Source organism: Platichthys flesus, chromosome 2, assembly GCF_949316205.1.
Source record: "Platichthys flesus chromosome 2, fPlaFle2.1, whole genome shotgun sequence".
Taxonomy (NCBI): Eukaryota; Metazoa; Chordata; class Actinopteri; order Pleuronectiformes; family Pleuronectidae; genus Platichthys; species Platichthys flesus.
In genome coordinates this window covers 25,424,056-25,445,147 of record NC_084946.1, presented here as the reverse complement: position 1 = coordinate 25,445,147, position 21,092 = coordinate 25,424,056, and the positions used below count along the sequence as shown (strand labels likewise).

General features: G+C 42.2%; 2 protein-coding genes across 2 annotated transcripts; both read left to right on the top strand.

Moving 5' to 3' along the window:
* The first annotated feature begins 4,335 nt into the window (after positions 1–4,335).
* LOC133970978 (uncharacterized) lies at positions 4,336–14,876 on the top strand. Its single transcript, XM_062408147.1, has 6 exons — positions 4,336–4,474; positions 7,021–7,244; positions 7,373–7,475; positions 8,029–8,124; positions 8,255–8,766; positions 9,050–14,876. The coding sequence occupies exons 1-6, from the start codon at positions 4,433–4,435 to the stop codon at positions 10,488–10,490; spliced, it is 2,418 nt and encodes an 805-aa protein (XP_062264131.1). The 5' UTR covers positions 4,336–4,432; the 3' UTR covers positions 10,491–14,876.
* A 2,231-nt stretch (positions 14,877–17,107) lies between these two features.
* Positions 17,108–19,053, top strand: LOC133971161 (transcription factor HES-2-like). Its single transcript, XM_062408411.1, has 2 exons — positions 17,108–17,230; positions 17,344–19,053. The coding sequence occupies exons 1-2, from the start codon at positions 17,108–17,110 to the stop codon at positions 17,674–17,676; spliced, it is 456 nt and encodes a 151-aa protein (XP_062264395.1). The 3' UTR covers positions 17,677–19,053.
* The last annotated feature ends 2,039 nt before the right edge of the window (positions 19,054–21,092 follow it).

Genomic DNA, 21,092 nt, shown 5'->3' with positions numbered 1-21,092 from the left:
CCTTTTTCCACTTTAATTATACAATGAGTTTTTTATTTTTTAAACAATACATTTTAGTGTGATTCATTTTGCATATCCTCTAAAATGTTTCTCTCCTGCTCTTCATCATCTTTATTGGTTTTATTCTAATGTCACCTGATCAAATTCAACAAAATCACAGCTTAATTCAATGTGTTACCAGGAAATCAAACCAAAATGTTGAAAATGGTACTAAAATTGGAAAAACTGTTACGTGACCATGTCTCCTTGTTCCTAATGGAAATGATTAATCAAAAGGAAATTTAATGAATCAATCGCGCCACTCTTGTTAGTCCCTCCATGAGGAGAGTAATCATCTGCCACAGTCTTTATCCACATCCTGTTTGAAAGGCTGGTGGGTGTTGATATGAATCCCTGCACGTACACGCTCCTCATATAGAAGCTTCTGCAGCTTCTCAGCAACAGCAAGAGTGCTTTCCATTTTTAGACACAGACAGGTCTGTGTGTCGCATCCGAGCATCTGCTGTGTGTGTGTGTGTGTGTGTTTGTGTAACTCTGACACATGCTCGCTCTCTCTCTCTCTCTCTCTCTCTCTCTCTCTCTCTCTCTCTCTCTCTCTCTCTCTCTCTCTCTCTCTTCCCACTTCCGTAGAGAAATGGCAGAGCTCAGGCATCCAGATTCATCCGTCATCATCATCATCATCAGAAAACACACACACACATACTTAATCTTTACCACAACCCACTATCAGATAATAATAATATAACTACCTTTAATTACAAATGATTATACATACACATAATATATGTGAAATGAAAATAAACGAAAACACAAACACACACATATATATATATTTTATGTTATTTTATCTTTATCCCTTTTAATATCTTAAATATGTATTTTTACATGTTTCACTTTTCACACTTTGTGATTCTTTGATACAGGCAAAGGAATAATTGGCAGGCGAACTGGTTACCATAACAACCCATCAGTCAAAGCAGAGTCACTCAGAATGAATGGGATGAAATGAAGCCTTCACAGACGTCTGTGTGTTTTCACTGCAGAGCCGAGGCTGTGCACCGAAGCTTTCTGAATCCGAGTATCGGAAAGGTTTCTGACGGACGTCTCAGGAGACACCGTCATGGGACCCTGACATATTCATATTAGCCCCCTTCACAGAACCTGTCTAAGGCAGGGACGCTGCACCTTCAGCGTCCAGTTCTATATAACAGGTACAGAGACAAAATTCGACCTTCATGGTGGGAGCATTCGTTTATTACCTGATCCAGCATCATCAACATCCTGTTGTATGAATGTTGTGTTGCACATCACGCCTCTGAATCCAGATCACATGTATTCTATCAGTCAGCCTCTTTGATGCAGAGATCCTGGACCTCGCTGACCTCATTACGTCGTCTCTGCTTGTTTACACTGAACCAAACAAGTCGGCATATTTTACAATGAGGGCTCCTGTAGAAGAGCCTTCCCTTATAAATCAGGCCAGCTACCGCGTGTCCTCATTTAAAACTATTTTAAAATACATTTTAATACAATGGCTGTCAGTTAGATGTTTTATTCATATATATATATGTAAGAGGTGTCTCATAGTAGAAGCTTCCTCTCACAGGGCAGAGCTGTAATTTAAACAGGAAAACAATTTGTTGTTCAGGCAAACAGACCAATCAGAGAGCTGCTCTGTCTGCCACATTAAATTGTTTGAACTTTAGATGAGCTCTGTACCTTTTCAGTTTTTATCTCTAAAATGCACTTTGTACATTTTTTGAAAAGCAACATTTTAATAGAGTTTATCATTGATATTATTAATAAAATATGCTGGTGTCTGCCCCACCAAACTGTCATAAGACTGCCATTTACGCTAAAGTGACTCTCGCACTAATGAGATATAAGAATTCATCTATCTGGATGAAAAACATCTGACACGTTTAGGAAACTGATATTTGTTAGTGTGGTGTATAGAAACAGATATATATCCGGATCCAGTCAATTTAAATGTGGCATTATTGAGGGCCAGTTGGACCCTGGTGGATGTATTTGCTCTTTTTTAACAATCATAACTCAACTCACTGTATTTTAACGAATGCAAATCATAAGGAGAGAGGCGATGGGAAATAAATGATTGTAAAGACGGCAGCTCTTCAATCTGAAGTAATTAAAGTCATATTTTATTGAACGTAATGTTCTATTCACATTAAGTTGCCAATAGCAATTAATGCTCCATGAATTAAAAAAATATGCATGAGCACAACAATATGATAACAGTATTTCACATCTACCAATATTATGGATATGTTTATTTGGACAACATGTCTGTAAGGATTTTTACTATTTTTACAGCACATATGAGGAAGATGGAGATTTTAATCTAAATAAGGAAAATTAAACACAGTTTTATTAAATGTGAATTGTAGACTCATTGGACTGAAACTGCAAAATCAGTGATGTGTTGTTGCACTTTGGCCACAGTCATTAACAGCTGCTGTGGATCCTGCAAACCATCTGGACTCACTGTGCTCGGTTGGTTCGATGCCCTGAAGTCGGATTTGGGCAAAAATGGAAAGAACGCAATAGTTTCATAAGACCCTGTTTATCCATCAGGCCACTCGTGAATCAGAAAATAGATTGCGTTAGTCACGATGACGTGCAAAGACTTGTGCATCGCATCCAGTGTAGGCTGCGCCGAATCAGTTTCTTTCAATTCAATGAAATTCAATTCAAATGACTGTAATCGTCACCCTTAAAGCAGGAGAACAATAAGCACACATACAATTCATCCGCACACATAACAGACAAGAGTGAATACTGACAAACTCACCAAATATTTTATTTTAGAAAATGCCTCCTAAGGTTTAAGTGCATTTTTCAAGGTAATTGATCAATTATGATATATACATGCAAACACATTCCTGATGGCGGCAGCTGGACGTCATCATAGAAGTCTATGTGTGTGTGTGTGTGTGTGTGGGGGGGGGGGTCATTGATTATCTCATGTGTCTTCTTAAGGAATGAAGCTACACAGGAGATTCTTGTGTTTGGAGCTTGACGTTGCTTCTATCTGACAGAGGGATTTAAACAGCCAGTGTGAACACACCTTCATATGGGATCCGGTCTCCTTGTGTCTGTTTAGACCAGGTCTGATCTCCACCTGAGGTTCAGGTAGATTCTCTCATCCGTTGAAGACATGTAATAGTTATAGTTACATGAATTAGAATTGTCTGCTTGGTGGAGAGGCGGTGGTCCAGTGGCAGAAACTTGGACTATGGGCAGAGAAGGTCTCTGGTTTGTCTCCACGGAGAAACAACAAAAAGATGAACCTGGATTGATCTGTCAAAAAATCCAAGAGGATTCTCCCTACCCTGTCTACTGCCCCTGAGCAAGGCACCTTACTCCCCCAACATCTGCTCCCCGAGCGCCGTACATGGTAGCTCACTGCTCTGTGTGTCCTTCACCAGATGGGTCAAAAGCAGAGATTAAATTTCCCTACCTGCATGAGTGTGCCTTTGCATATCTGTGCATGTGTTTGGGACTAATAAATGCATCTTAATCTTAATTTTAATTTCTGTTGCCTTGTATCCTGTATAGACTTCATCAATTTGGGATTGGAAACGATGGAACTGGACTAAACCGCCCGTGTGAACTCGCCTATAGGATCAGGCTTAGACAAGGTCTGTTTTCCAGATGTGGATTTTAACGATAATTTGTCCACTTGGAGTTCAGGTAGATTCTCCGAGAGCCAATCATTAGGAACACAAGGCCTCTGACAGACACACCGGAGGAAGTAATCCCCCGTCATGCCTCGAGCAGCATCTGGTGGGAGTTCCTCGACGAGCAGCTCGTAGATGGATGGCTGGATGGTGTGTTTCTCCTGTTACTGTGCATATCGCTGCAGTACAGGCAGGCTCCTGCACATGTCGAGGCTTCACTGAGGAGTTTTCCGTCAGAGAGGAAGACATCCAGAGGGAGACCACCGCGTCTGATTGGCCGATTACCCTTAGAAGGCCTCCAATCAGACACCATCCTCGCCGTGTGACTGCGTGTGTTTCCCTCTCGCCTCTGAATGCACCGTGTCAGCCTGCGCATATTTTCATGTTTGCAGCAGTGCATGCATGCAAGCGTGTGAGAGTGTGTACATGTGTGTGCAGGATGCTAATATCTGGAGCTGTGAAGGGGGGGGAGGGGCGAGGAAGGAGACCCTGAAGAAATTGATAAAAATAGAAAGAAAGGAGGAAAAATAGAGGAAGGAGGGACGAGGGAGGAAAGCACAGATGTTGAGGAGAGGAGGATACAGAAAGGCACACTGAGCAGAGATTGACGGAGAGAGTGACGAGGAGGAGGAGGAGGAGGAGAGGAGGAGGAAGAGACGAGCTGCTGTGGGAATCAGCAGCATCGTTGATTTTCACAGGAGCCAAGGCAACTCTCCTCTGTTGCCGTGACGATGGGCTGCTGGCTCTCCGGACCATGGATGGGCGATCAAACGGTGAGCGACCTGCCTCACTGCTGTTCACATCCAATGATGCTATGTGTGTTTTATGTTTTACGTCTCATTTGAAGAAGATGGAAAAAGCTGCATTAGGCCTGTTCACGTTTGCCTGTGTGAGTGTGTGTGCATGCATGTGTGTGTGTGTGTGTGTGTGTGTGTTTGTGTGTGTGCGTGTAGATGCAGATGCGAAATGGTAGCGTTTAATTATTTCTGCACGATTCAGCATTTGTGTGAATAATAAACCACACGAGGATTTTTAAATCTCCGGCAGTTTCATTGTTTTCTTCTGAAAACGTTGAATTTTTGTGTTGCGTGAACGGACGTGGTTCATGCGTGTGAAGCGCTGGAGCCTCACAGTCGTTCTGCTGCTGTCCTCCACACACAGGTGCCATTTTGTGCTTCCCAGCTCAAGCTGTGTGTGTGTGTGTGTGTGTGTCTGTGTGCGTGTGTGGTTGAATATAGCACTGGGTGACTAATGGTGGTGATGTGCTGGAGTTAACAATACTGTTCATGCGTCTAATTCGGTGGCCGCTGTGCTGCATGTATGCATGCGTCTGTGTGTGTGTGTGTGTGCGTGCGTGTGTGTGTGGGCGTGCACAAGTGTGTGAAGCAGGATGGGGTTTGTGTTGCCTTGTAGGTGTTAACCCTTTAGTGGAAGCACGGACACTGTGTACGCGTTCATCGTATTTGACTTTGGTCGCAAACGTTTCGGTCTCACTGGGATGAATCCACCACCTGTGTGCAGGCGGAGATGAGTCTCGTGACCCAGTTGCATAATGTCGACAAATTCAGAGTTTGGGGTTTATTGTGTGTCAAAATTGTAAGAAAACGTGCAAAACTGGAGTGCAGTTAAAATGGCAGCATGGAGAATAAAATTGGGTTGTGGTATCGATGGATGCTGCTACGTCGACTTGCATGAATGAATTGAGGCATCATCCTGTGAAACTCTCATTTAAATAAAGTTCTGTCAAGACACAGACCAATAAAAGAATAGCGCAGAAGAGTAATACGCTTTATATGTTAACATCAGAAACTTCGTAAACACTTACACACCTCTAGTTTCTAATCCATTCAGGATCTCCCAGTTAATAACCCAGATGATGATGGTGATGATGTCACCAGGGGTCATTTTTTTTAACGCCCAGAGCCACAGGACAAAGTGTCTTCACAGGCAGGGACATGCAGATGGTACATGGACCACATTTACATTTCTAGTCTTGAGGAGCACTCCAAGCGTTTCACAGTCACTTTCACATTCATCCAATCACACGTTGAATCTCACGCTGCGGCGGCACGAGAACCAGACGAGCCGAGAATCAAACCACCGATCCTCTGATGAGTGAACAGCCCACTCTATCCCCTGAGCCACAGCCGCTCCTAGAACTGAGTCAAATTGATGGAGTGTCCCTTTAATTTGTTGATGAGCCCGGGACAAAACTGTGATGCTGTTTTCTTATTTGAATTAAGAAAAATTTGCTTCATTCACATAAATATATTCAGAATTAATTAGAGACTAATTTAAAAGTCTCTCTGCTTCTTTTTTGTATTCACTCTCTTCGGTACTTAATCGATACTTCAATTAAATACTCATCTAATTGTATCATTAATTGATCTTGGTCTTTGAATGTATGTGTCTAATTCGAGAGGAAATCTAGTAACGTTGTCCTCTTCACTAAAAATGTACGAAAAATATCTGCTGCTTTCAGGTGCACAAGCAAATACCAGGCCTACTCTGATCCAGACATACACATGCAATAAGGGATGTAGAGAGTCTGGGTTTGTTCCTTCTATAGAAATATATTAATAGACATAAAGAAGAATAGATAGATACACAGTACAGAAAATAACATTTAGATATCAGCATAAACAAATTGATTTGTGACGTTGGCAGCAGGAGCCGGAGATTGACTGTACGTCATTATAATCATAAGATTTTACTTATATTTGACATTGATCACATTCATTGTTACTCTCTGATCACTGATATAATTGATTGGGTGAGTTGAGGTGCAACATGACTAAAAGTTTCAACCTAGTTTGCTGACTCTGTTTCCAGATGTAGAGTTTGAATGCAAAAATACACATGAATGTAAATCTATGAAGCTTTACTGTATACGATTACAAAGAAAAACATCATCCTAGTGTGGACATTAACTTTTTAAATAATTAGCTACATGTTTGGAATTATGAAGGTATTATAAATACTATGTTATTTGTTTTGAAATTGTGTAATTCTAACAGTTTTGTCGTTAATTCATTACAATTTGTACTCAAATGTAAAAGAGATGATTCTCACCAACTCTGCAGTTCACATAAGCTTGTTAATCTCCTTTAGCTCCTAGTTTTGGTTTTACTACATTGACAAGACAAATGTGAAGACAAGCAGGTGAAAGCCAGATGTGTAGAAAGAGATGGTTGTGACCAAACAAGAATTTTTTCCACATTTGTCAGGTTGACGATCGTGTTGCTCTGTGTCTGCCGGACGTGGGGATTGGCTGGCTCCTGCTAATGTATTATCGCTTTGATATCTGTTCTTGTTTCAGATGAGTGGGCGGAGTCTAGCAAACCTGAGCCAGCGGGATGCTCTGCGAATCCTGGCGGCCAGTCAGCATCCAATCACCATGCAGATCAAGGGTCAGAGGGGGTGTGGCGCTGAGGCAGACAGGGGAGCGTGGGAGCCCCTCCCCCTCAATCTGCAGCACCTCAACCTGCCCCTCCCAGTGATGGGGGCGGGACTTAACGCATCAAGCCCCTCCTACCAGGACAGGTGAACACACCTTTCTACGGCCATGATGTTGTCAGATTTCCGATTTATTTAGTCTTGCTCAGTAACACGTTTTTTTAAAATCCAGGGTCTTGCAAATATTAATTCTGTATTGTTGTTGTCCATCACAGACATTACTACAGCCACCTGTCTCTGCCACAAGATCACTGCGATAGAGGACGGTACAGCTACCTGTCCAGCTCCCCTGGGGACACTGTGGACATCGGCCACCAGGTGACACTTTTATACTTTTATGAAATCAATCAATCAATCAATCACATTTTATTTGTAGAGCCCATATTCACAAATCACAATTCGTCTCATAGGGCTTTAACATGGTGAGACATCCTCTGTCCTTAACCCTCAGCAAGAGTAAGGAAAAACTGCTAAAAACCCTTTTACAGGGTCAAAATACGTAGAAACCTCAGAGAGAGCCACATGTGAGGGATCCCTCTCTCAGGACGGACAGAAGTGCAATAGATGTCAGGTGTAGAGGAGAACATCATCAAGATTCAAGTTTTTATTTATGGAATTAATAAAGTTGGGCTGATAAGGGCATAACAAGTAATCAAGCAGTTATGCAGAAAGGATTATAAAGGAAAAAGTTTGGCAGCATTTTGAGATGAACTGGGTGACTGTGGAATCCGTATCCATAGGGAAACTGTTCCAAAGTGTCACTTTAACTTCAACACTGAAGAACAGATTAAAGTCCTCCAGCTAGTAAATCAAAAGTTGCATGTTTTGTGTTGTTTCTCATTTTCTTTGTCTCACATCATGAATCCTTCAGGATCCAGAACTGAGCAGCCGTCGACCGAAGGAGCAGAACTGTCTGATGAGATGTTGCAATTCCAACCTGGAAGAACAGAATCGCTGCCACAGTCAGGTAATCAAAAATTATTCATATCATCATTTCTAAGTGTCTAAATCAACAAAATACAGTTTCATTATTGATTCCAGAATAATGTATTTTTCTTGATAGAGTTTTATGTGTTTTTGCGTAACTGTTTTTGCAGACTGATGATGAAGACTTCATGCTGGAGAAGCAAATGGGCTTCCTGCCTCTCCACCATGAGCTGGACAGTGGGCTGGGTTGGACTGATGGCTCCCTCCACCAGGGGGACCTCTCGGGGCTGGAGACTGAGGAGGGAGGCCTGGAGGACTGTCATTCGCATGGGGTCCTTGCCCCAGGCAGTTGTGGGGGCTTCGGGGGCGGTGGCTCTCCCTCATCTGAGTCCTTTATCTCCTCAGAGCTCAGCGACTCTGGCTTCTACAGTGTTAGCACCGGTGAATTCAGGCACTTCCAGAGGCTTTTGGAGAAGCGTATGCGGCTGTACAATGCCAGGCTGCAGCATCAGGGCGAACCCTGTGAGAGGCGGGAGCGGCGTGACAGCTGCCCCAAGAGCCACCGTGAGCTGCTGGAGGCCATTCCTGAGGCGCTGACCATGCAGCCACAGAGTCAGCACCTGCAGGTCGGGATGGAGGAAGCTGGCTCCGTCATGGACGTCCCACCCCGCGGACTTTTCAGGTAGCAGCTCATAGAATAAATGGCCCTGCAAAATGATAAACTAGACGTAATCAGAAAATCAGGTTATATAAGTCTCTGGGGCTGGTTTCACAAAGTCCTGTCAGACTGGTGCGAAGACACTGTACTTCACACATCTATGAGTTTTGACAGATCCGGCTATTTTTACTTAAAAACTTGTTAAATATGTGATGTCTTTGAAAAACAGCTGAACTTAGATATGTAAAATAGTCTTTATGAAACCATTCCCTGACTCGTTTGTTGACATCTGTGATTGACCTTTCAGGGTGTCATCGGTCCAGTTCCATAAGGCCGATCGACCCTGTCTGAACCGGCACAGCTCCAGCAGTGGAGCCCTCTTCAATCCTTCTCATGCTCACGCTGCAGTCTCACGAATGACTGCTCCGATCCTGTCCACCTGCAGCACCCCCACCAGCCACAGGAGATCACTGGTACCCATACAGCAGCACCATCAAGGCTCCAGCTCAGTGGGGATGCTGAGGAGAAGCCGAACGCTGCACCATCGTCCTCCCCCACCCGAGTATCGACGCAGGGCCAGTCACCCAGCATCCCCTTCCTACTGCGCAGCGACCCTGCATCACTGCGGAGGTGTCACGCCACAACACGTCCTGCCACCAGGTCTGCCAGAGGAAGGTGAGCTGGAGGCCGGGGTAATGTCTTCCCACCCAGCGGCCCTGGCCATCTCACCCCAGCAACATTCCACCGCTCTGGGGCACATGAGGCCTGCGGAAGCCCACGAGCGATGCTACGACAACAGCAACCAGATCTCTCACCATGACTGGTGCTACTCACAAGAAAGAGCCATGATGCCTCAGACAATGCTGACAGAAAGGGACAGAGAGATCGAGAGGGAACTAGAACAACAAAGGCAACTGCAGAAGGAGTTGGAGCTAAAGAGGGAGAGGGAGGCACAGATTCAGGAGGAGATGGACAGAGAGAGGCAGCAGGAGCTGGAGAGGAGCCGAGCCAGGGAGCAGCAGCACCTCCAGAACCTGGTTCACCCTTCACAGGCTGGAGACGTCAACGACACCTGGCCAAAACCAGCCAGTCGACAGTCCCAAGGTTGCGGAGGAGGCAGAGGGCCTTACAGCACCCTGGAGGGCTACATCGGCCCTGGTGCTGGTGCTGCTGCTGGATGGGAGGCAAAGAAAGGAAACATCAATGCGACGTCAAGCCCTAATCCCAGTTGTGGTCCAAAATTTACCCCAAGCTCCAAACCCACCCTGAACTCTCGGATGGCCAGGAACCAGCTCCTGAGGGACCGGGCATCTCAGCTGGCGGATGAACGCAGCGGGATGAGCACTGATGAGGAGACCAACACTGACATCCTGATGGGTCGTTACTGGAGTCGAACAGAGAGGAGGGAACACTTCCTGTTGGCTCGTGAGCAGAGGCAGCAGCAGCAGCTGCAGGCCAGAGGAATGGCTATACGAGAAGCTGTCGGCAGAGGAGGAGCCATCACAGGTGGAGGAGGAGCCACTTTCAGTGATGCAGGAATGCTGGACAGCAGAGGAGTTGGACCTTTTGCAGAAGGACGGTGCAACACCGTCCTGGAGCTGAGTCAGAAGAAACTGAGTCGTTTGAGGAACAGGAAGCTGCTGGATGACTGGACGACAGTAGAGGAGCTGCTGTCTCATGGGAACAGGTTGGACAGCTATGGGAACATGTTGTGTCCCAGCTCCCTGCTGACGGTCACCACTGTCTAACTGCATGGACACCACATCTAACTGTAACTCTGTGTGCGAGTGTGTGTGGGATAAGATATAAATCAGGCATTTTTATAAATCTACTTGTTCTGTCTTTTCCTGAGTGAGAAGGGAAGATTGTTGTCAGCTTCATCTCAAGGACATTAGCCTTGCTTAGCACTAATTCAGGAAGCAGAGGGAAATTGCCAGCCTCATGCCATCTAAAAGAAAAGCTTACCCCTCCTCCAGCCACCAGGGGGGGCTAGACAATAAGAATTAATTATCTGTTGCTCTCATTTGATGAAGGATTTGGAATTACCTTGATAAGTAACAAAATATAACATCAGTTTTTGAGTTAAGGTGTGGAGCTGGACTAGCACTGTCATTTTACTAAGCTATGCAGAATGTGCTGGATTGTGTTCAAGGACATCTAGATGAAATCCCACAAAAAAATCTGTCAAGTTAACTTGGTTGTTTTCTCTCATTTGGACTAATTTGTTAATATTAGATCAAATATAAATCACTGTATCAGCAAAGCCACCAGGGTCTGGATGATGTAAATTTGTTCATCAAGTCGACTCAACCCTAACACATACTTTGTACATGCTAAGCGATGTGTGGATGTCATATGTTATTTATGACCGCACAAACTGCATGAGCCTGCAGCACAGGGTGGACTGACCCGCTGTGTCCTTGTATTGTCGGGATTTCAGTCACGAGCGGAAACAAGGTCCTCGTCATTCCTGAATCTCGAAGCTCAAAGATGAAGCTGAGACTCATCTTCTCTCCAAACTCAGTGGAAGACGGAGAACGAGGGGTTTTATGGAAATGCTGGACTGTTCCTTTAATGAATGTGTGCGTGGGAGAGGGAACCTCACTGTCATCGCTGTACATCACCTCGACCGATAGCTTTTTTTTGTGCGAGCGTGTGTCACCATTGTACAGCACTCCGGACAAAATGTGTTTGTCAGTGCATGACGCCTGTAATGACAGACAACAGAACAAGGTCAGCTGAGTGTGTTTGCATCACGTGTTTCATGCAGGATCTTTGTTTGTCTCACAGTATCTTTGACAAAAATGACCAGAACCTTGGGTTTGGACTTAAATCCTCAAGCAGATCTTGATGTTTTGGGGAGCAATACCGTTCTGCGTGCTGAATACCTGGTTGTGCACTAACGATAGATCACATACAACTACTTTTTGCGTCAGGGCCACAGAACACATCAACTGTAGCGGTGCAGACAGTGACGGCTGAGAGTGGATACCAAATCCTGGATCGTCTTTTTTTATAGAAACTCTGTTTACAAGTAAGAATAATAATCGGTGGGAGCTTTTGTAACTCAATGATCAAGACACAATCTGATTCACTTGCTTGTGCAGCACTAGTTGAACCTGGGATGATCACAGATGGGGAACAATGCACCACAGAGGATTTCGATCACAGCTTCTCTCTGCTGCACAAATTAAGGCTGCATTCACGTTTCAGTCCTGCACAAACATGCAGCTGAGTGGAACAACATGTTTACGTCAAAGTGTAACTCTGAGGTGGAGGTTTGAGGAACGTCTGACAGGTCACGTGTTCAGTAACATCCGGCATGTTTAAAACAAGTACTGTCAAAATACAACAGCAGCAAAGATGGAAAAGAAAATTACACATTTTCTTCTCCAGAAAATGTGAATTAATATCAAAAAACTTAATATCATGTTATTTCTGATATTACTCAACTAAACGTGCAATTTTAAGTTAAGTGATCAGACTATAGTAGATGGATTGGAGGTGGCTATCAGGAGTTAGCACCAATCACTGCAACTCACGGTCTGAAAGCCCCCCCCCCCCCCCCAGAGTTTGTTTGATAACGAGAAGTTTTACCACATTCTTACTGTTCTGCTTGAATGCAGCAGAGACAGTGTGGCTGGTGTTCTCGGCTCATGGCTCCTCGTTCCTGCAGGTGTCTTTACTGTTGTCAGGATGTTTACAGATCTACCTACACCAGGTAACAGCTTATGCACATTCACTGAAATCTGCAATCGACTGCATGCAGATGATTTTAAAGACGAGAACACACACCTCAAGTCGTGAGGTTGTCCGGACTATAGAGCAGCGTGGTTGCTGTCAGGACACACAAAGCTCAAGTCAGCGTTGTTGACATTCCACTACACAAGAGGGAACAACGTAAATCTGAAATCGACTGATTCCAGGTCTGCCGTTTGGGAAAATGTGCAATATTACCTCAAGCTAGTTTTAATATGACAATGATGATGTTGTGTGCGCTCTCTGACAGGTCTCCATTGAATGCAGTGACGGATGCACAAAAGGGGTGAATTACGACAAGTGCACAGTAATCCTATAATCTAAAATGGAAAGAGCAAAGGTTGTGTTGATGTTCATATTATTTCTCTGCATTTTTTTCCATGAGAGGGACCTAAGAAAACAACTTTTGCACATAGTTTTTTTATATTTAAAAGTTCTCCCTACCTTTCTCTACCAGGGACCTAGGCCAGTGGAACGACTGTAGATAGAATGACAGTGTGTGTTGATGTTTTCTTTATAAACTATCATAGTGATTTATGGAGGAAAAAATACAGTTTATTGTCATTGTGTTGGACATATTTCAATATTTTCCTTGTGATGGTTATAAAAACAACAAAAAACCGTTTTTATGATCTTTAAAATCGAATTCATTTAATTTAAAAAGCTGGTAAAACTTTGATTTGCCTTTTTTCAAAGAGTGAACACAAATTGTGAATATTATTATTATTGTCTCTTTAAATGGATAAATTGAATTTTACTGTTGTTTTGTGTCATTATGACATGTACATATTGATTTTGTGCAAAGGTGCGGATGAGGACCAGGTTAGTAACAGGACACGCTGACGTCATTAGACGTCTCCAGTGGTTTGATCGTGTGATTCTGTCGGATTGTAGCTGTGTTACGGAGGCTGTACATACAGCACGGAGATTAACATTGTAGTATTAGTACATATTAGTTTAAAACTCACAATATTGTCAACATTCATAGAAAGTGGTTCAGTTTGTTCTGAATGTTACATGTGACATCCATAAATTATGAGTAGAATCACTGACACTAATTCTTAAGGAAACGTTAGGATATTTTCTGTCTTCTCCAGAGTCAAATGTATTTGATGGATATGAGTTTTATTTCCCAGTGTCCAGTACAAACACCATTCAAGGAAATAAGCCTTGTAAAGCATAACTACTGGAAGCCAAAGAAAACACACACGTGACAAGTGTGGCTCAAAACACACTTTTCAACAACTACAATGTGTAAAGCACAGGTGAAAATCAAACAGGTAGAAAGTAGCTGCTCTATGCTAACTCAAAATGTCTGCTGTGATATGAAATAACAGAAAGTTAAAGTTAAGCCAGGGGACAATGCGATACGATATGATACAAAATGATACAATATGATACAAAATGATACAAAATGATACAATATGATACAAAATGATACAAAATGATACAATATGAAACAATATGATACAAAATGATACAATATGATACAAAATGATACAAAATGATACAATATGATACAATACGATACAAAATGATACAGTACAATATGTAATGGTGTGATACATCTCATTCATGCGCCCGACTACATTTCTGTGAACAGTTTTCCCACCATCTTCCCATCTGTAACCAGGGAAACAGCACACACGCACAAACCAGTGATGTGGGCGTGATTCAGAGCTGGGAGTAGGGACGTCCTGGTTACCAGGCGTGAGCAGTGGGTTTGTTTAAATCTGACAGAGCCGGAGTTTCTGAAAGGTGGATTCTTCCCCCAGAGGCTCACAGGGTCTCTTTGTGCTTCCTAATTCTGCTCAGCTAAGCACGTCCTGCACCCGTCACCGTGCTGGACAGATGCAAGGGGACGTCCATCTTGTCCTCTGACTCTGGAGAAGATGGAGAGCGTAAAAAATTTACAGACATTTCACAGTGTTTTTTTTTTATCTTTAACACATTTTAAACCCTGATGAAAAATAGAGAGGTGCTGTAGGTTTGATTCCACACCCCCCCCCCCCCCACACTCCCACTCTGTCTCAGCTGTGACTCAAACAGTCTGAATAATGGATGACGAAAAGAGAATATTTTTCTTCTCACCCCCCCGCCCCTTCACTCTCTCTCTGCTTACGTTACACAAGAGCACAGAGAGCTGAAAATAGCGCTGCTGTCCTCATGTGATGTGAAATTAAAAGCACACTGGAGCGGAGACGCTTGCTGCCCGGAGAACGCAACACTTGTTTCCCTCCATCTGACAATCCCTCCATCCGGCCTGCAACCCCTCCCCCATCCGTCCGTGCGAGGGTACTTTTCACCACAGCAAGCTTTTTTGGAATATGATGATGTACATGTGATTGTAATAAAGAGATTTTAATTAGCTATGACACGGTGGTGCTGTGTTTTCACTGATTGCAACAGTTTCCTGAAATGTAGGAAATGCTTTTACAGTCACATATGAGAAGGGCGTATCGGGTTGATTTAGTTATTCATCTCTGGTTAGAAATAGAAATGGAATATTAACTTTATAACATTAACATGGTAATTGTTTGTTGAGATCTATATTATACGTCATGTGAAGTCAACAGATGACTTCTTTAGGTATTAGCCAATAGCCAACATGACTTCATCACATGCACACGTTAACACACACATGAACTTATGATGGGTCATTCCTTTTTTAAATTATTGAATGAATATATCAATGCATCTTTTTATAAAGTGTTGGCAAGGTTTTGATAGATAAAAATGTCCCCTCCTAAAAACTTTTTTTGCAGTATTATTTTATCAAGTTTACCATTTAAAAAAAAAAACTAAATTTGCAAACTTTCCATTAAAACACATATAAAACAGATTGAGTTTGAGGAATTTAGCTCCACATCCAAAAGGGTAAAGTTCACTTCAGACATTCCTCAGCCCAGCGTGGCAGCACAATGCAGTTAATGGGATGCACACTGAGACACACTTGTATTGATTCCTCAGTAGCAGCGATGAAAGGTCCGAGTGTGGGAACCTGGAGGAGAGGGACTCACAAGGCCTCAGTGGTCCACAGATCCAGACCTCTGCCCAAATGTCACAGATGTTAAAGGCTATTGAAGCACCAGGACAAAAACATATACTGAGGTATTCTGAAGAAAATTAATAAAGGTTTTAACATTTGTTGATAAACAGTTTTAGATTTTTTTTGGTTTTAAAATATTCTAAAATATTCTAAATGAAAATGGCACTAATATAATTTATTATATTGAACAATTACCCATAATCTCAAATTCAAAATGCCACTGCTTGATTTGACAAAATGTCGTACAATGGTCTCAGTAGATTTACTCTTACTAATAAAAATAGTTTAACCACCAGATCACTTTCTATTACTTTCTTCAGATTATGTTTTACAAAGTTTGGATTTCTATCCTGGTCTGAACTTATTTTTGAAATACAAAAAAGATCCCGACCTTAATCTTGAGAACTTCTGTCTTTGTAGAATAAAATGAAAGAGAAGAAACACAGTCTGCTTGTGTGGACTAATCCTCTTTTAACACAGCACACGTCTCAGTCTGAGTTAATGGGAGAAGTGTGGGAAAGCCCTGAAGAGCACAACCACAGTTCAAGTTGATTAGCGCCTTAATCACACCATCAGCCGCCTCCTGTCCCGAGGGACCGGGCACACTTCAGGAAGCAGCTGCTCCGACCTCCCAGCTCCCGATGTGAACATGTGAAATATTGATCTGTTTGATTTAACAAAAAGTGACTGTCGACTGGAAGGTACAGTATTCTGCACGTGCAAATTGAAAAGTGGGAGGAAATTGAGGACGATTGCTTGTGTTTGTATTTTTTCAGATTTGTGTTGTTCCGCTCCAGATGGTGGGTGACGTCAGACTCGGTCTCAGTTACAGCTCACATGCAGGATCCATTACAAAAGACTCTTTTGTTGTGAGCAAGCAAATGATCAGTGTGGGAAACTGAGGGAAACTTTCTACTCACACTCAGAGGAGTGAGGACACATCTGCTGCATCTGGACTTCGTCCAAATTTAATCTTTAATAAGAAAAAATACTGTGATTTCTAATGATGTGTTTCAGTGTCTTGCAGAGTGAGAAATAAAACTTTTACTTTACAATAAAGTCATTTAAAGAATTAAATGATAATACCTGATATAAAATGTGTACCCTTTGAAGCACAACGTTTTTAGATCAGGGCGACTCTCCTCATATGTATAAGTTTCTACACACTTATACATATTTTATTAAGCTTTCATTTACTAAGATATATTTTTATAGGCCATAGGGTGAATTTTGCTCTAATACACAAAAGTCTGTTTGTGTATGTGATATGCTGACGAGCGTGTGCTCAGTCAAAGTCATTGATCAGCATCAGGCGGCAGATCTGCTCTCTACAGGGTCACCACTTTCCCAGATTCTCCCTCCATCAACCCCCCCAGTCCTCCACCTGTTCCCCTGAAATCCAACTATTGTCTCCGGCTCGTGTGACAACTGAGCATGTGGCAGCTCCAGAGTCCCTTTCTCTTTTTCAGGCTCTCTGATTGGCTGAGACTGTGGGAACCTGCAGCCAGCCCCAGACCCACACATTGATATGGAGATGTGGGACTATAAATAGGAGGGATGAAGGCAGCAGAGATCAGATTGTCTCTACACAGACCTCTACAGCACAGAGATCCACACATGGCTCCTACAATCACTGCAGCAATGACCAACTCTCAGGAGCATCTGACTCGGAGCCACAAGGTAAATTGAAGATTCAAGGAGACGTGCTCTTCTTCCACCAGAGCTTGTGTTTGTTCATGCTGACTCTTGACTCCACAATGACTTGATGACTGACTTTGTTCTTGTCCCTGCAGCTCAGAAAGCCTCTGGTGGAGAAGTTACGCAGAGAGCGAATCAACAGCAGCATCGAGCTGCTCAAGTCTCTCCTGGGTCCAGAGTTCCTCAACCAGCAGCCAGACTCCAAGCTGGAGAAAGCAGACATCCTGGAGATGACCGTTTGCTTCATGACACAGCTGCTGCAGCAGAACCAGCAGCAGAGAAGACTGATGAAGCACGTCAACAAGCTGCAGTCTTCCTCTGAGGAGAAGCTGAGAGAGGCTGACTTCTCTCCTCTGAGCTCCACAGTCCACAGCAGCATCACCAAGGACAAGAGTCCAGTCAGCAGCGCCCCCTGGAGGCCGTGGTAGACTCCTACACACTGGAGTCACCAGCAGACAAACTGGGACGAGCTCAGTGGTCAGAGACGACTGGAAATGAATTCCATGAAATGTAAGGACTTGTTCTTCTGTATGAACAGAAACATGTATTTGTGTGTTGGACGTTTCCTGAGGAAATAAGCAACAATATCTTTCAAGTGAAGAAAGAAAACCTCTTGTCATGCATGTTGCATGAATCACATCTGACTGCATCAGCAGTTATTATCACCCCTCACTGTGTCAGTGATGTATCATCACATGGTTTGTTACCTGTTGATTAACTTTGATCTTTGCTGGGAAAACATCTAAATGTTCTTTTTGTGGACGTGTTTTCATCAGGATTTTAACTTTGAATTTCTCTGTTCAGTCAAAAATGATCTGTTTTAAGATCCAAACGTTTATTTCATTTTCTTTCTGAACGAGAACATCTTGTCATGCATGTTGCATGAATCCCATCTGACTGCATCAGCAGTTATTATTGTACCTCACTGTATCAGTGATTTATCATTACATGATAACATGTATTCATATTTTACCTCACTGTACTTCATGTTTGAAGAGAAAACAGTGGAAACATTTTAATATGTTTCATTAATATTGATCGTTTTGATCAGAAACCTTAACCTTCTCTTTGTTTACATAGTTAATCATTGATTTTAATCACTTTGATTACTTCATCATTTGTTGTGTTGTGCATCAACAAATACTGAAACTGAATTCTATTGAATTTAAGGACTTGTTCTTCTGTATGACCAGAAGGACATTTAAATACTAAATGTGTTCAAACTCTCCTTTGGAGAAAAATGTGCTTTTCCTAAGGAAAAGGTAAATATGGAAACTTCATCTTTCACATTGAGAAAGAACATTATTAATTCATGTTTAATGAAAGTTTATATTTCTCTGCATTTGTATGAGATGACCTTGTACTAATTATGTATCTTTGATCATTTTGATCAAACTGACTTAGTGTCATATTTGTTAATCACTTTGATTAGTTAATATTGATCTGTTTTAGGATCTATATGCTTTTCTATCCTTTAATCCAAAAGGTGTGTAAATCTGCTGCTGTGGCAGTGAACTGTTTACTTTAATGAAAGTGACCTTTACACTCACCTGATCTGTTCTAGGGTCAGTTTGTTCCACCTCAGCTTTTATATGAAGCGTAAATGTTGATTTTAATAATGTTTTATATTAAGATGAATGTCAACTGTTTGTGTCTTTTGTAAAGACCCATGTTCCTCCACTCAGTTTGAGTGCAGCGTGACTTGGAGACGCTGCCAAGTTGTTGTCGTGATGCATCATCACATGTTTCTGCTCTGGATGAAAATGTCATCATTACGTTTGTCAATAAACCAAAACATAATCGAATCTACTGCATTCTGTTTTCTTGTGTTACTTATACTTACATTACTGTGTCACAGTGATGAGGAACAGATTCCAAGAGAGATTTTTGTGGCATTTTTGTCACGGTAGAGGCCCTGTATCATCAAACCATGGTTTAAGAAGGGTGGCACGGTGGTATAGTGGTACAGTGGCCCCTTCTCTTGTCCAATGTGAGACAGGATTGGCATCAGCCCCCTTGCTTTCCTTCAGCAACAGATATCAGATGAATGGATGAGGACCAAACATCAGTCGTCAAACCTTGGACATTATTCCCTCTCCACAATACAAAACATATTGTCATTTAGATCAATATCCTTTTTCAGTGTGTTTGATTATCTGACATCCACTCCCTGTCACTTAGTGAGGAGGCTCTCAACTGTTTCTCTTTACCATGGACCCTCCTATAAGATAGAACATATTCTGGGCACCCCCTCATTTACATCCCTTGGAAAATGTTGTCATGGGCCTAATTTTCATACGTCTACTATATGAAGGACCAACACAATAGAAATGGGTTTGAACGATATTAGAAATGCATTTAAACTATTTTCACCATGTCAACACAGAATATACATATATCATGATGATTGTTAATGGATGAATCTGGAAACTTTTCTCGAACCCCTGGCAGTTTGCTACAGACCCCATTGGAGAACCACTGACTGACTGGGACCTCATGGGTCATCAGACCACATGGAGACATTCCCACTTTGACTCTGACTATGTTTCAATGACAAAAAACTTCAGCTGAGTCAAGTTTATTTGGGAAACTGTTGGAAAGTTGTGTTGACTTTATGATAACATTTTCTGTTGTCAGAGAAAAAAAGCGAACATTCTCTCCTGTAAGAGGCTGGACATCGGAGCTGGTTTGTGATGGGAAACAGTGACACACACTTTGTATTGATCCCTTTGGTTAAATGCATGAAAGGAGAGAGTGTGGGAAACCAGAGGAAAGTCACTCACAGGGTCCCAGTGGGACAGTGAGCGACGACCTCTGACCTGAGGAGACAGAGGTTAAAGTGAATTGTTGCTATTAAACCGGAAAACCCGCCTATTGTTTCAAATAGCAATCATTAATTTATAATCTCTTTTTAAATCAAAAATAATTGTTTTACCGTTTCAAAACGTATCGCAAGTTCATTGAGTGGAGACACGTGTTTTTTTTATTAACTTTAATTACAGGTCACTTCTCTAAACTCAGTTATAAGTGAATTAGAAAGTTGAAACAGCACTTACACATTTCAGGACAGGATCAAAACATATCAGGGAATAAAACGTTACAACAAATAAATAATTATACTGACAACAGGTTATTAAAGTTGTGTAATGGAGGATTAATAAAAAAATATATATATATATTTTAAGAATATGTCACTGATTCTTGTTTAAAAAAAAAAATGGACACTAAAATACAATGTTAAATGAAACTATAACTTAGGTTTGTTCTGAACACAATCTCCCAATATGGAGTCTTGAGAAATGTTTTAAAAAGCAGCGGATCCTTCGGTGTAAATGTACACATACACACATGTGAGAGAAAGTACACACTTACACAAGAGTACACACTGCTGAATACAACCTGCGGCTCTTATAATAGAGAATAATTTGAAAGCATTCCCTTTCTGCTTGAGCCCAAAAAACCTCTCTCCTGGTTTAAGGTGACTGAATGTAACAGAATGTGGGAAAGCACCGGACAACTCTGTCCCACTTCAGCCTGATTAGCATCATTAACCAGACCAGCAGTCGCCTATTGTCCGGAGGGATTTGGCACACGTCAGGAAACAGCTGTCATCCACCCTTTACACTTTGAAAACATTCATCAATACAAAGTTTATTTCTCAAATACAGCTATTTGAATTTGTTACAGTTAAGATTGAAGCAGTTACGAATGAACTGCTTAGATTTTATGTTTTTTTTTCCATAATAATTTTGGAAACTATCAGAGTTTAAAGATCCCTCTGATCCAATGAGGTTGTTTCCCTCCAGATGGTCGTTGGGCTGACTTCAGGTCAGTGTCTCCATCG

Coding starts and splice junctions, on each gene's coding strand:
- LOC133970978 (XM_062408147.1), top strand. CDS start 4,433: ATGGGCTGCTGGCTCTCCGGACCATGGATGGGCGATCAAACG. Junction 7,476..8,028: donor CTGTGGACATCGGCCACCAG/GTGACACTTTTA, acceptor TGAATCCTTCAG/GATCCAGAACTGAGCAGCCG. Junction 8,125..8,254: donor AGAATCGCTGCCACAGTCAG/GTAATCAAAAAT, acceptor CTGTTTTTGCAG/ACTGATGATGAAGACTTCAT.
- LOC133971161 (XM_062408411.1), top strand. CDS start 17,108: ATGAAGGCAGCAGAGATCAGATTGTCTCTACACAGACCTCTACAGCAC. Junction 17,231..17,343: donor ATCTGACTCGGAGCCACAAG/GTAAATTGAAGA, acceptor TTGTCCCTGCAG/CTCAGAAAGCCTCTGGTGGA.